This window comes from Petaurus breviceps, unplaced genomic scaffold (genome assembly GCF_028583685.1).
Source record: "Petaurus breviceps papuanus isolate PSGF00001 unplaced genomic scaffold, PetGlider_PUasm1.0 38, whole genome shotgun sequence".
NCBI classification, from domain to species: domain Eukaryota; kingdom Metazoa; phylum Chordata; class Mammalia; order Diprotodontia; family Petauridae; genus Petaurus; species Petaurus breviceps.
In genome coordinates, this window is record NW_027186304.1 from 48,955,132 (window position 1) to 48,969,143 (window position 14,012).

General features: G+C 36.8%; 1 protein-coding gene across 4 annotated transcripts in view; it reads right to left on the minus strand.

Moving 5' to 3' along the window:
• Positions 1-2,868: 2,868 nt before the first annotated feature.
• The window catches only part of TRAPPC8 (trafficking protein particle complex subunit 8), a 137,966-nt gene continuing 126,822 nt past the window's right edge, over positions 2,869-14,012 (minus strand). For all 4 annotated transcript variants that reach the window (XM_069099864.1, XM_069099861.1, XM_069099862.1 and 1 more), the window contains 4 exons: positions 10,600-10,701; positions 7,553-7,698; positions 4,712-4,801; positions 2,869-3,937 (listed from right to left, as the gene is read on the minus strand). In XM_069099864.1, the coding sequence (XP_068955965.1) occupies positions 3,703-3,937; positions 4,712-4,801; positions 7,553-7,698; positions 10,600-10,701 (573 nt within the window). In that variant the 3' untranslated portion in view covers positions 2,869-3,702. The remainder of the gene's footprint in view (positions 3,938-4,711; positions 4,802-7,552; positions 7,699-10,599; positions 10,702-14,012) is intronic.

Here is a 14,012-nt window from a genome sequence, read left to right on the forward strand (position 1 = left end):
TCCTGATTCTGAATCCAGTGATTTGTACCACCAGGTGTTTGATGGTGTTTGTGGAATGTGCACGTCATGAAGGATGGCTGGTGAAGGTTTTGTCTGTAGGGAAAAGAATGTGTATAGAAGGAGTAAAATCTTCACTCCCACCTCAGGAAATTTGTTGGTTTTTTCTTAAAAGGCATTGAGACATTCCCAGATTCCCAAGGTTAGCTCAGAGGACTAAGGGCTTAGTCTGTTGAAGTCACTTTATCACTACCTGAATACAAAAGTTGGGGGAAGGTGGGCTCTCAGAAGTCTGGCTACTGGATCACTATGGGCCAGGCAAGAAAGCTTCACTCAGCTGAATCCAAGCTTCTCCTCATTAAGTATCTTTCTCCTGATCTAGCTAAGTAAACATGCTTTTGTTAACTATTGAATGACTTCTAGGTGCCCTCCCTTTGTTCTAGCATCAAGCCTAAACTACAGGGGGGATTGGAATGACTCAGGCCCAGTCCAGAACAACACATATTTGATGAAATTGTTTCTGGAGGTTCCTAGACCAGGGGTGGGGAACCTGTGGCCTCAAGGCCATATATGGCCTTCTAGGCCCTTGGATGCAGCCTTTTGACCAAGTCCAAGTTTTACAGAACATAATCCTTTTAAGGGGGTTTGTTCTATGAAGTTTGAATTTAGTCAAAGGGTCACACTTGAGGACCTAGAAGGTCACATGTGGCCTTTAGACCTCATCCCTGTCTAGTCTCTCGCCAATTCACTCCACTCTCCACTGAGTTGTCAAATTGATCTTCCTAAAGTGCAAGTCCAACCACATTATCCCCTTTCCTCCTGCCATTCATTTAACTCCAGTGGCTCCCTATTACACCCAGGAACAAATATAAAGTCCTGTCTGGCTTTAAGCTCCTCATGATCTGATTCCTTCCCATCTTTCCAGTCTTATTCCTTTATCGCCACTCCCCTCTACCCCCAACCTTATAGTCTACAATTCAGTGACACTGGCCTCCTTGCTGTTCCTCCCACAAGACACTCTGTCCATCTCCCTATTGGAGTGCAGTCCCTCATGCCTGAACTGTCTCCCTCCACCTTCCGCAAAAAAAATTTTGTAGCCCTCCTTAATCTTGGTGCCTTCCCTCTGAGATTATCTCCCACTTTTCATATATGTGTGCACACTCGTATATGTGTATATACACACATAAACTGTGTATGTGTGTATATATATATATATTCACAAATAAACTGGAATTTAAACACCACCTCAAAGGATCAAGCTGAATCAAGTGATGCAGTGCATTTAAAAAAAAATCTGTCAAAGAAAATAGAATGAAAACTTTAATTTCAAAGTAAAATCTTAATTTTTTTTTTTGCATCAATTGTTGTGCCTTGTCCTAGTGTGAAAGATATTGTGAAGTTTGGGAACTTTCTGGTCAAGAAGCACTTTGGGATTACTGAAAATGCAAGTTAGTCTATTTTCTTTCTCATATTCAATTTGGGGCCTGTTTCATTATCCATCTACAGTGTCTATTCATGACATATAAAATGATTAACTCAAGAGATTGGGGGGGGTTGGTTTAATATCGGAAGAACTTGGGATAGCTTTAATAAAGATTTTTTTTTTATAGTATAAGTGGCTTGGCAAAGAAATACTGACTAATTACTTCTATATGGGACAACAAACTGACAAGATGAAAACACCATTCCTTGTATATCCAGAATATGTAGAAGAGTCAGAGGACCTAGGTTAACATTCTACGTTTGACATTTACCTACAGAATCATCTTGGACAACCAACCCCCTTGGTTTCTCTAGATCATGAGTTTCCTCAATCCTCTAAATGAGGATAACACTTAGAACTACCCACTTCAATGATGACAGGATCAAATTTGTGCAAAACCTTCAGTAAAGCTTAAAGTTCCAAACCAAGGTGGCATTATTATCCAAACGTGTCCTGTCCTTCAAAGCAGTGATTTTGACAAGCCATACAATTATGCTGATGCCACTGCTCAGAATGTTTCTACAAATCTTCTTTTGGACATTTAGAGTCAGTTTATGAATGACATGTGAATATCATGTTATATTGAAATTTTCATTTCTTTTCACCAAAACGATCTATTAATAACCTACTTATTTACCAGGTTTGGTACTTCATGCCTTTTGCTCTTTTTCCCCCAAAAATTAAGTCCACCATAAAAGGATTCATTTGCCACTACTGCAAATATTTATTTTATTTTGCCTTTTTTTTTTTTTGGAGGGGGGAATGCAGGGCAATTGGGGTTAAGTGACTTGCCCAATCTCACGCGATTAGTAAGTGGTAAGTGTCTTGAGGCCGGATTTGAACTCAAGTTCTCCTGACTCCAAGGTTGGTACTCTATTCACTGTGCTACCTAGCCACCCCTGCTTCAAATATTTAGAAGAATATAGTATAGATAATTACAAAAAAGGAAATAAAAAAAAAATCCCTGCCCTTCCCTTGGGCAAGGTCAGAATTGCTAGAATAAGTCTCTCAAAATGAATACTTTGAAGGAGGCAACATCCATTATTCGGATGTGCGACTTCAAATATGTTTGTGAAAGTAAGTATTACTACTATTATTATTATTATTATTGTTAAGGCCCACATTGTATTTTCTTATCCTACAGAAAGAAGAACCTTTCAATAAATATTTAGGCTCAAACACTGTAACTATTCAGGCAACTTGAAATTATTCTCAAGACTAATTTATATTGGAATATCTAATCAAATAGTGCTTGTTCTTACAATAAAATCGGCTCCCCACAAGGTGACAATACTAAAATGACTGGCTTATACATCTTATCATTTATATAAATGTAGCCACACAGTAATTCCTCCCATAAATATGAGAAAATAATTCAATAGAGCCTATACAGTGAATATGATGTACGCTTTATTCTATTTACAGTACATTTGTTATAAATATAATACATTTCTTGAAAAGCTTACTTTTAATTAACTTGAGTAGATTTTTTATATTTTAAACAGATCAACCCAGTTGTTAAATTACATAATAAAGTGAATGACAATTTAAATGACAAAAATTTCATGGTTGTGAAATAGTGCATTCTGTACTGAGATGAATGAAAAAAAAGGTCAAATTGGTTCTAAAATTATATTCAAAGCATCAGATGAAACTTAATTTGTACAAAGTTATGTATAAGTGAAAAAGTCCACTGGATACTTAAACGTGAAGACTTTTATAACATAGGGCCAAAACTGATTTTTGAGAACTGTGAAAAGTGAGAACAGCAGAATTTGTATTTAACACTCTATAGTAAACTTCACAGTAAAGCTGGAATTTATAGGGACTAATGGCTTAAGAATAGCATAGCCAACAAAGGCCATTTTTTTCTGAAATTTTCTTCTAATACGGCCACTAATATGCACCATCCTGTAAGCTGTTACAGCAGTCAATCATAAATTTTTTAAAGACAGGGCCTAAGGTGCATGGATATGTTTAAAATCTGTATTTTGAATATTTAAATTATTACCAGAGTTGAAAAAAAATACAAAAAGAATCTATGCATTCTCAGTCCAACGTGCTTTGCATCAATAAACATAAACTGACAAGAGGTTTGAACATTTGCTATTGTAATGCTATCCATCTTTTGTAATATGGTAGATGTCCCCAAAACTGCTGTTAAGATTTGTTCAGCAAAATAAAACTGATTCTTTTGGTTTCCAGTACAAATTTGCAAGTGGTCACACATTACTGATGATGATCAGTGCTGGCATAGAGCTCTGCTGACTTGTTTCAAACAATGTCACTTGGTCCGATAACTTGGCAAATACCCTAGGAGTTCCAAGATTATAGACACCTGCATGAACAAAGCAAGCTTTCAGCTGCAAATTGTAGATTTCCTGGCTTTTAAGCTGTAGTTTGTATTGGGTCTGTCCAAGCCATGTGAATGAACCATGGACTTCCAGTGCTTCTGGGCTGAAAGAGAAGAAAAGGAGAGCTGACAACTCCATTTGTTTTATGTTTTTAAAAGATTAACAGCAAGGTTCAACAATTGATCCTAAATCTTTCGTTTTCTAATTTTCCAATTTTAAGGTAGCACAACGGTGCAAAGCAAGCTTTACTTATGAAAATACCAGGTTAGGTTCTTTGAATGATAGCTTACTTTTATTTAAGGTAAAATTTTAAACAAAAACCATCTCCCATTTTTAAGACTTTTCTTAAAATTCACCTCATTTGTTCAGAGGGCAACTCATTTATTGCTCTATAATAATGGAAGATGAAGAAATCTTATGAGAAGCTCACATTTACAGTGCTTTAAAGCACCCTTCACAGATTTACGCACAACTTAGTAAGACAGATAGTATATTGTTATCCCCATTGTACAGAATAGTGTTAAATACAGATTCTATTTTGATGAACCAGAGAGATTTTATAAGCACTGTGTTTAGTCATAGCTAGGAAGTACCAGGGCCAGAACTCAAATCTAATTTTCTTGACTCCTAGGTCCAAAATTTATCTTACTACACTGTTTAAATAAAATGAAATGCATAGTACACTTCATTTAAGGAGGGAAATAGGGAGGTTCTGCTCCGCCCACCCTCCCCCCACCCATACACCCTTGGCTTTAACTTAAAACTGCATTAAGATTTTTGGGATACCCTGTACATAAAAAAGGCTATCTTAAAATAACTACCTTCAATTATATTATACATTAAATTGCTAAGGAAATTTATACTTGAAAACCATTACCTTGTTGCTTTATGTCGCAGATCAATTATTACATCTACATCCGTCTGAGAACAATTGGAAAGTAAGAGGGTGACTGGTACTAAACAAAGGCTATGAGAGAGGAGGAAAAAGGATTAAATATGGTTTTGTTTTAGAAATAGAGGCAGTATTTAATAATAAAAAAAGAACTTGTATTTTTAAAATACCTACTATAGGGCGGCTAGGTGGCGCAGTGAGTAAAGCACCCGCCCAGAGTCAGGAGAACCCAAGTTTGGTTCCAGTCTCAGACACTTAACACCCACACAAAAGAACTGGTGGTGTAACCTTGGGCAAGTTACTTAACCCCAATTGCCCTCCAAAAGGCAAAAAATTAAAAAAATAAATAAAATACCTACTATATAGATAGGTAGAGATCTTAAAATAATCTATGCTATGTTCAAATAATGAGCCAGCTATAGTCACTCAAAATTAGCCTTTCTGATGAGAAATATTACTGATGAAAACAACTGCTACATTAGCATATCTAAATAACCGAATGGGTTCATTCAATTAACTGTTATATTTAATAATCTTAAAATAAAAATGTAAGAACTTTCAAATTATTTCCTGCTCCTCTCTACCTCCAAATCCCCCAAAATAGAATAAAAATAAACAGTAACTCCCCCAAAAGTTTAGTAGAAGAAAAAAATTCCAGCTGAAAAATCCTGTGGGAACGCACAATTATTTTTGATCTTTTTGTTAATTCAGTTCAATATACATTTACTGAACCCTTGCCAGGTAGAAAAGGTTTGGGGCTAATTAAATGTTATTATGGAAAGACAGGGAGGACAGGTTGGGTAGGGTCCAAATGAAGCGTCCAATTACTGACAGACTAAGCAAGAAGAGAATATGTAAATACAGGCTGTATGCAAAGAGTTATGTTGCTTTCAGAGAATAGGTACAACTATGGTATAATAAAAAACCAGTCCTTAGTGGAGGTTCTTCCTACTCAAAGATCTACAATGTAATTCATAGAGGAGTATTTTCCTTTCACTAATGAAGGCAGAACCCAGTCCCTTTACAGTGAGTACCAAGAGTCAAAAAAGCTTATCATCTGATGGTTCAAGGCTGAGTTAAGTCTTCCAAAAGCCTGGGGCTAAGAAAATTTCTAGGCAACTGAACTAGGTTACTGCTAGGTCAGGCAAAGTGGCCTGAAGTTGCTGCCCTGAACATAGTAGATGTTCAACAGGAGTTTGTTAAATAAAATAAATTGTACTGAGGGAAAAATAATCATTTTATGTGAATCTGTCTTATGAAGTTTGAAATTCTGCTAAATACATTCTATTCCTAAGTTTTTAAGGAATCTTATAACCTCTCAATTATACACTTACAAATGATATAAATTAATATATAAAAATCATGTTATGTAATATATATAAATATATTATACATATAATATAAAATATATAAATCAATCTTATAAAAAAGCATTTCCTTAGGACTATAAACACCCATCCTGAGACTCTTTTCAAGGATCATTTCATTAAGCATAAAGCTTCAAAAAAGTTTTTTAAATTATTTTTAGAAATCTTTAAATACTTTAAAAATAAGTAAAATGAAGCCAATAAACAAATCTTGCCAATTTGAAAAAAAAAAACCCAAAGCCAATCTGTTAACAAGTAATTTAAAGATCGGATGCATTGATGATTTTATAATTAGTGTTTATATGAGACAACAAAGATAAAGGAATGGCAACAAGTATCTTGTATCTGAATATGTGTCCTCCCTTATATATCACACCTGAGACCCTCCCAGATCTGATCTGTCTTTATCCTTAACCTCTGGGGTCCTCTGTTGACCTTTCAGATAAAAGCTGCATAAGCAAAACTAAAAATTCATAATTTGCTTTTAGTTACTCTTAATATTTTCCCTTCAGAGATTCTGTTTGGTTTGGACTCCACAAAAATCATGCCTACCCCAAGGTGAGAGAGATCATCATGTGAAATCTAATCATTACAGAGATTGATTCTGTTTTGATACTCAACACCTCCTCTGATTGGAGGGAAGAATAACTCCTCCCAAAGCCTCCCCTTACTGAAGGTCAGAATTTTCCAGCTAACTTCCTTTTCCATCAGTTGCTCTGCTTGGTCTTTACTATTCCATCCCTCTCAGCCACCTTCTGTATAATGTCTTCCTCTACTAGATTATAAATCCTTTTTCTTATTTGTATCCCCAGAGTTTAGCACTGTGCTTGGCACATAGTAGGTGCTTAATAAATGTTTACTGATTATTGACTACTGTTAAATATCTCTTAAATAAATGTCACTGGTTTTCTAAATTCAGCTATTGGAAGATTCTTAGAATTCAGAATTTAAAGGTTCTACTTATTCTTTATTAACTACAAATTAAATAAATCTCTTAGGTAAAGGAGTTTTCTTTGTTTTGACTCTTTTCAATGTAGGGATTTCTGGGGGAGTATTTTTGAATAAGGTCACAATATACATAACATTAATTTGGGTAATGTCAAGTGCTTTTGAGACATTTATTTATAAAGTTTTAACTATGTACCCCCAAATTTCTCATTGATGTTTGGACAAACTTTATTACCCCATCATTTCAAATATCAGTAAATAAACAGGGCTGTTATTTTAAAAAACAGTACAAAAAAGTGTAGTAAAATTTCAACTCCAAAAATGAACATATTGGGGCTGCTAGGTGGCGCAGTGAGTAAAGTGCTGGCCCCGGAGTCAGGAGAACCCAAGTTTGGTTCCAGTTTCAGACACAACACCCACACACAAAAAAACTAGCCGTGTAACCTCGGGCAAGTTACTTAACCCCAACTGCCCTCCAAAAGGGAAAAAAAAAAAAGAACATATTTCAGACCTTTTTTGATGAAATGGATGATTAAAGGACTCTGGATATTGAAGACTAGTTTTTATGAGACTTGATAGCTGTTCTACTGTAGGTCTTGTGGGAACCATAGTGTTTTCTGTTCGAGTAAATTTTAAGAGTCCCATCTCTGGTGGTTCCTAGGGAAGGAAAATAAAACAAAGCCTAGCCAATTAAAAATGCCAAGAGCAGAGAGAATGTTTTGAAATAGCATTAAAATACTGAAACAAAAATAAAGTAATTCTTGCGTCAAGCTGATATTCTATTGGGGGACAGAACACGTATATTCACAGATTCAGTAAAAAAAAAAAAGACAGTTTGAGGAAAGAGAGAACACTAACACCTGGGATTTCAGGAAAAGGTCCCTGTAGAAAGTAGGACCTGAGTTGCACATTAGTGAAAGATAGAGTGTTTCATCTGGGGAACAGTTAGCATGGCTATTTGGGTAGATTTTAGAAGTGTACTAAAGAATAATATGAAATAACTCTAGGAAGGTACATTAGAGCCAGATTGTAATGGACTTCAAATATCAGAGAAGTTAAGTGACGGCCCCAGTCACACAACATGAAGTGTCAGAGGCAGGATTTGAACAGTATTGTTGCCTCCAAATCTAGCCTTCTCCCAACTCCAGCAACTGCCCCACCTCATCGCCCTCAGGAGGAAGGGAAAGATAGGCTGCACCAAAAGCTGCAGAGAAGACAAGGGATGAGGACTAAGAACAGGCCACCAGTTTAGAGATTAACAGATCACTGGCAACATGGACAACCCAGCTTAAGTGGTGTGGCGAGGTCAGAGACCAGACTGCAACTGGCAGAGCAGTGAAACATGGGAAAGGAAACGAAGGTAAGGACCACAGAGAATTTTTTTTTTCCCTAGGAGATTGTCTATGAAAGCAAGAAATGGAGAATGAGCTGGGAGGGACCTCAGCAACTGAGGAGAGATACAAGAATTTGAGGGGATGGCACAGTTAACGGAAAGTATTTTGAGTGAAACTCCGACTTATGCTGAGCCTCATCTCCACAATATCAAAATATCTACTGAAGATTTCAAACTAGATATTCCAGAGGCATCTCAAGCTAAAAGTGGCCAGATGAGAGCTCATTATCTTTCCTAACAAGCTGACCTCTCTTCTAAACTTCCCTATCATCTGTCAAAGAAACTACCATTTTTTTTCCCTTCAGTTTTCCAGGTTCATAACCCTAGTAATGGGGCAGGTAGGTGGTGCAGTAGATAGAGTGCCAGGCCTGAAGTCAGGAAAACTCATCTGAGTTCAAATCTTGCCTCAGACACTTACTAGCTGTATGACCCTGGGCAAGTCCCTTAACCTTGTTTGCCTCAGTTACTCATCTGTAAAATGAAGGAAAGTGTCTTTGCTAAGAAAACCCCAAATTAAGTCACAAAAGAGTTTGACATGAATTAAATGACTGAACAATCCTAGCAATATTCTCAAGTTCTCCTCACCTCACATATCCAATAAATTGTCAAATCTTGCCACTTCTCTTCCCATGTCTGACATCGGACTCCTTCTCTATACCCACACAACCATGAATTTGGCTCAAATCCTCATCACCTCTTACCACAAGTGCACCCTACACAAATCTGCCTGTACGACTCTTCTTAAGTGCAGATCAGATTCTGTCAACTCCCTACTCAAGGTTCCAAAGGTTCACTATTGCTTCTAAGATAAAATACAAAATCCACCAATTGGCTTTCGAAACCCTTCACATCCTTTCCTATATTCTAACATTCAGCCAAAGTGACCTCTGTGTTCCACACATAAAACTCCCACCTCCACCTCCATGCCTTTGCACTGACTGTGTCCCACATCTGGAATGCAAGCCCTGCTTACCTCTGGTTCATAGGATTCCTCTCTTCTTTTACAATGAAGTTCAAGTATCACCTCCTACATGAAAGCCTTCTTGACCATCCTCATACCTAATGCCATCCCTCCTAAACTATCTTGTATTTAACTAGTTTCAATTTAACTTTGTATTTATCCTCTTTCTATTTATTCTATATATATTTATATATGTACTTGTCTCCCTTGAGAGAATGTAATTTTGACAAGAGTAGGGATTGTTTCATTCTTTGTATCTGTAACACCAGTGTCTAGCACAGTAGCTGGAATATAGTAGGTGCTTAATAAATGCTTTTATACTGACTGATGAATGAAAGGGCATCTGGGAACTGAGAAAAGAAGAGAAAGTCTGAAATAATCACTGTAAGGAATGTGATAGAGACTCAACCAAGGAACAGTAAATGTAATGCAATGCAACCCTAAGGCTAGCTGAAATTAATGAACACAAATCTGTAATGGACAAAATTAGCATATGTTCAAGATTTTCCTTAGTAACTTTCAGCAGTCAAGTAGGAGCAAAATAATGGATGGTGGGGGTAAAGCCATTTTGACATACTATGGCTCATTTATGATCTATGAAGGATCCGAATCCCAGCTGGCTCAGGCCCTCTAGTGTCTGCTGGCTCTGTGAGGCTCAAGATCTTTCCTGGATGTGAATCAATTTCAGCTCATGGCTTCTACTGCCCAAAGCTGAACTGGTCTCATATGCCCGTATATGTTTAAAACATTAAAAAAACAAATTTAAGCTGGGCCTGTGAGAAATTTGGTTTTGTTGTTGTTGTAGTTGAAATATAATAGTATTTAGTAGTGAACTAATGGTAGGTGAACTAAGTATATTTTGCCAGCAAAAAAAAAAAAATTCACTTAGCTTGTTGCCAAACAAAAAGTTTAAGTATTGCTAGGCAAAGATGAAAAATAAGCATGAATTAGTAAGCCTGTGTGATAAACACAAGTTTGGCTAATGTTAACTTGCATTTTTAACTTTTTGGTTTGCTCTTGCTCAATATGCTCATGTATCATAAAAACATACATTTAATCATTTTAAACTATATCTGTGCTTAAGACAAAATATAACAGATGCTGATTTAAGTGTTTTTAAATAGAAGAAAAATATGTTGGAAACTAACATTCAGAAATTCTTATGTCAAATCACAGTCTGGTCAGTTCACTTCAAAAATATTACCTGCTTCTGAGAAAATGAAAAGGCCTCTCTCCCAATAGTTCGAAGGATAACATGGTGCTGGCCTTCCAAAATAAGCTGTTTATTGTCTTCCACAACATAAGCCTATAAGACATAACACAGAAAAGGATTACCTAAATGTATTCACAACATCAAGAATGGCAAAATACTGTACTGTAAACTCGACAAAATGATAGCAACATTATAACTAATTTCATCAATCATCAGAAAATTAGCAAAATGTGTCTGTACTGCCATTTTTATTCTCAAAATAATGTAACTGATAGACTTCTCTCCTCCTTAGCAGTTAAAAGATCAAAATGTTTTCGTTGAAATTTGCAAAGAAATATTTTCAGAGGTGTTGTGAGGCTCAAATGAGACAATGAATGTAAAAAACTTTGCAAACTTTGAAGTATTATATAAATGCTGATTATTATCAGCCTCTAATTTGGTGATGACTTCATTCCCCAAACATTCCTTCTATTGCATTCCTGCTGAGTTCAAATAGTGTTTATAGAGCTATGTTTCTCTGTATGTTAAAGGCTCTGCTCTCTCCTGGTTCTATTCCTACCTGATTGCCCCCTCTCAGTCTCCTTTTCTGTATCTTAATTCTGGTGAAGCCTACTAACTGGGGGTGTTCCCCAAGACTTTTTCTAGTCCCTCTTCTCTTCCTATGCTATTTTGATAGGTGATCTTATCAGCTCCCCGAGATTCAAATATCAGTCTTATTTAATTTAATCTCAGATCTATTTGCCCAGTTCTCTGTTGACTTCTCATCCCCAACTCCCTATTGGACATTTTGGACTAGATGTCCCAAAGACATCTTAAACTTATCATGTTCAAAACTGAACCACTTTCTTTCTTCCTGTGCTCTATCCTCATTCAAATTTCCCTAAACCAGTTAAGGGTTATCCAGGTTCATAACCTAGGTATTATCTTTGATTCCTTGCTCTTTCATACTTCACCCTATAACCATTCAACTGCTCTATCTTGTTCCTTCTATCTTCACATTGTCTCATATACACCCTCTTCTCTCCTCTGACACTATTATCACCTGGGATCCTCGGAGCCGGCCCTCATCATTTCATGCCTGCACAGTTGCTAGGTCATGCTGGTTGGTCTTCCTGCTTCAAGTTCAGTACACCCTTCACTTATTTGTCAAATTGATCTTTATCCCTCCTTTCAATAAACTCTAGCAGTTTCTTATTACATCCAGGATTAAATGTAAAATCCTGTTTAGCTTTTAAAGCTTTTCATAACCTGCCCAGTCTTAATTCTCCTTCAAAATCCTCAACCAACTGACAACAGCTTCTCTGATGTTCCTTGTAAGATACTCCATCTCCTGACTTTGAACATTTTCACCGGCTAGTCTCCATGTCTGGAACCTAAAAGTCTTACCTTCTGCAAGAAGCCTTTTGTAGTCCTCCTTAGCCTTAGTGTCTTCCCTCTGAGATTATTTCCCATTTTTAATATGTTTGTTTGCACGTTATCCCTCTCATTAGACCATGACCTCTTTCAGAAAAGGGACTGTTTCAATTTTTGCATTTTGGGGACAGGATCCAAAGTGCTTTAGAACATAGGTACTATGTACATGGCAACTAGAAGAGCTCCTTCCATGAAATTGTGCAGGCCAGCCATCTCTTGTCTTCTCAACAGGCTGCAAACCAAACTCTCCCATCATGCTTATTCACTTGACACGTTCCTTCCCACAATCCCTTTCCAGCTGCTTCTTCTGTACTGTCTTCCCATTAGAATTAATAAGCTCCTCAAGAGCAAGAATAATCTCTTTTGTTGCTTGTTTGTGCATCCCCAGCACAGTACGTGGCAGCTAAGTACTTCATAAATACCTATTACACCTACTGTCTGTTGCTAACTGATCCTTTATATTGGCGGATGTTAGATCTTGTGTGATCCTCTCTCTGGTTCATTAGTACAAGAACTTTTATTTCTGGCTACTTGCACTATTTTTACTTTAACCCAGAATCTCTGGATTTGGGCTACTAAGTTTATGGAAGTTTAACTTTTAGAGTTGCTCCCCCCCATCCCCAGGCAGTAACTGGTGGATTCTATTTCTGTTTTGTCCCCTGGTTCTAAGAGATCTGGGCAGTTTTCTTGAAATACAATGTCTAGCCTCTTTCTTTGATTGTGGTTTTCACGTAGTCCAATGACTCTTAAATTATCTCCCCTCAATCTTCCCAGGTCAGTTGTTTTTAATATGAGATACTTTAAAATTTCCTCTATTTTTCTTCAAGTTTGGCCTTTTTTTCATGTTTCTTGTTGTCTTGTGCTGTCATTAACTTCTGTGTGACCTAATTTTCAGAGTCTGTTATTTGTTTTGTACCTCTTGTGCTAAGTTGTTTATCCGCTTTCCAAGTCTCTTCCATAGCTCTCATTTCTTTTCCAATTCTTTCTCCATTCTCATTCCCTATCATTTTTTAAACTTCATTCTAACTCTTCCATCATTTCTTTAAGGAGTTTAATTGATGTTGTGGGCAAACTAGGCTTTTCTTTGAGGCTCTGTTTTTCATTGTTTTCGAGTTATTTTTCTCTTCTGGTTTTGTCTCAAGCATCTCTAGAATCGTAATGGCTCTTGAAATTTCTTTTATTCATTCTTCCAGAAACCTACTTGGGGCAACCTGCTATTGCTGGCCATGCTGAGCCCTGAAGACTGTGATTAAAGTCCGTGATCAAAGGATATCTGGCAGACCCCTAGTTATTGTTTTGAGCCAAGGGCTGAGTCCAAGATCAACCCTGACTGTCCTGAAGCTGTTGCAGAGTCTATGATCACAACTTACCCATGTTCCATATTTTCTACCCTGGCCACTTGTTTGTAGGTTGTATTTTCCATCTTAGGTTAGATAGGTGGCCCGTTATCTATTTTCTCTACTTCCCAATCACTAACTAATTTGAAATTCTTAGATCACTGTTGGAGCAGTTAATTGGGGAAGCTGGGCTGTATTGCTTCCTCTTACTCTACTGGATTGGCTCAGGCTCCCATCCACTTGGTTTTACCCATATTGCTAACCCAAAACATCTTGAAAAAAGCTCTTTTTTGTTGATGTCCTCAGCGACAATCTTTTGCATTCAACTTCTACTACATGCCCTTGCTTTTGTCTTCTACCATGTTTTTACAAACCTAAGTTGTTTCTTCTTACTTTTGTTTGTTTTTTGTTTTAGTAACAAATAACTGGAAGGAAACTTGGTCCAGTAATTTGGGAATGATTGAAAAAGCTGTGATATGTGATTGTAATGGACTATTACTATGTTATAATAAAAGCTGAATCTGAAGAATCTGGAGAAACTGGAAAAGACTTACATAACTTGATGCAAAATGAGGTAAGCAAAACCAGTTGAATAACTTACACTGCATGAGACCCATGCTTCTCCTTAGTTCTTTCTTTAGGTCTTCAGGCTTT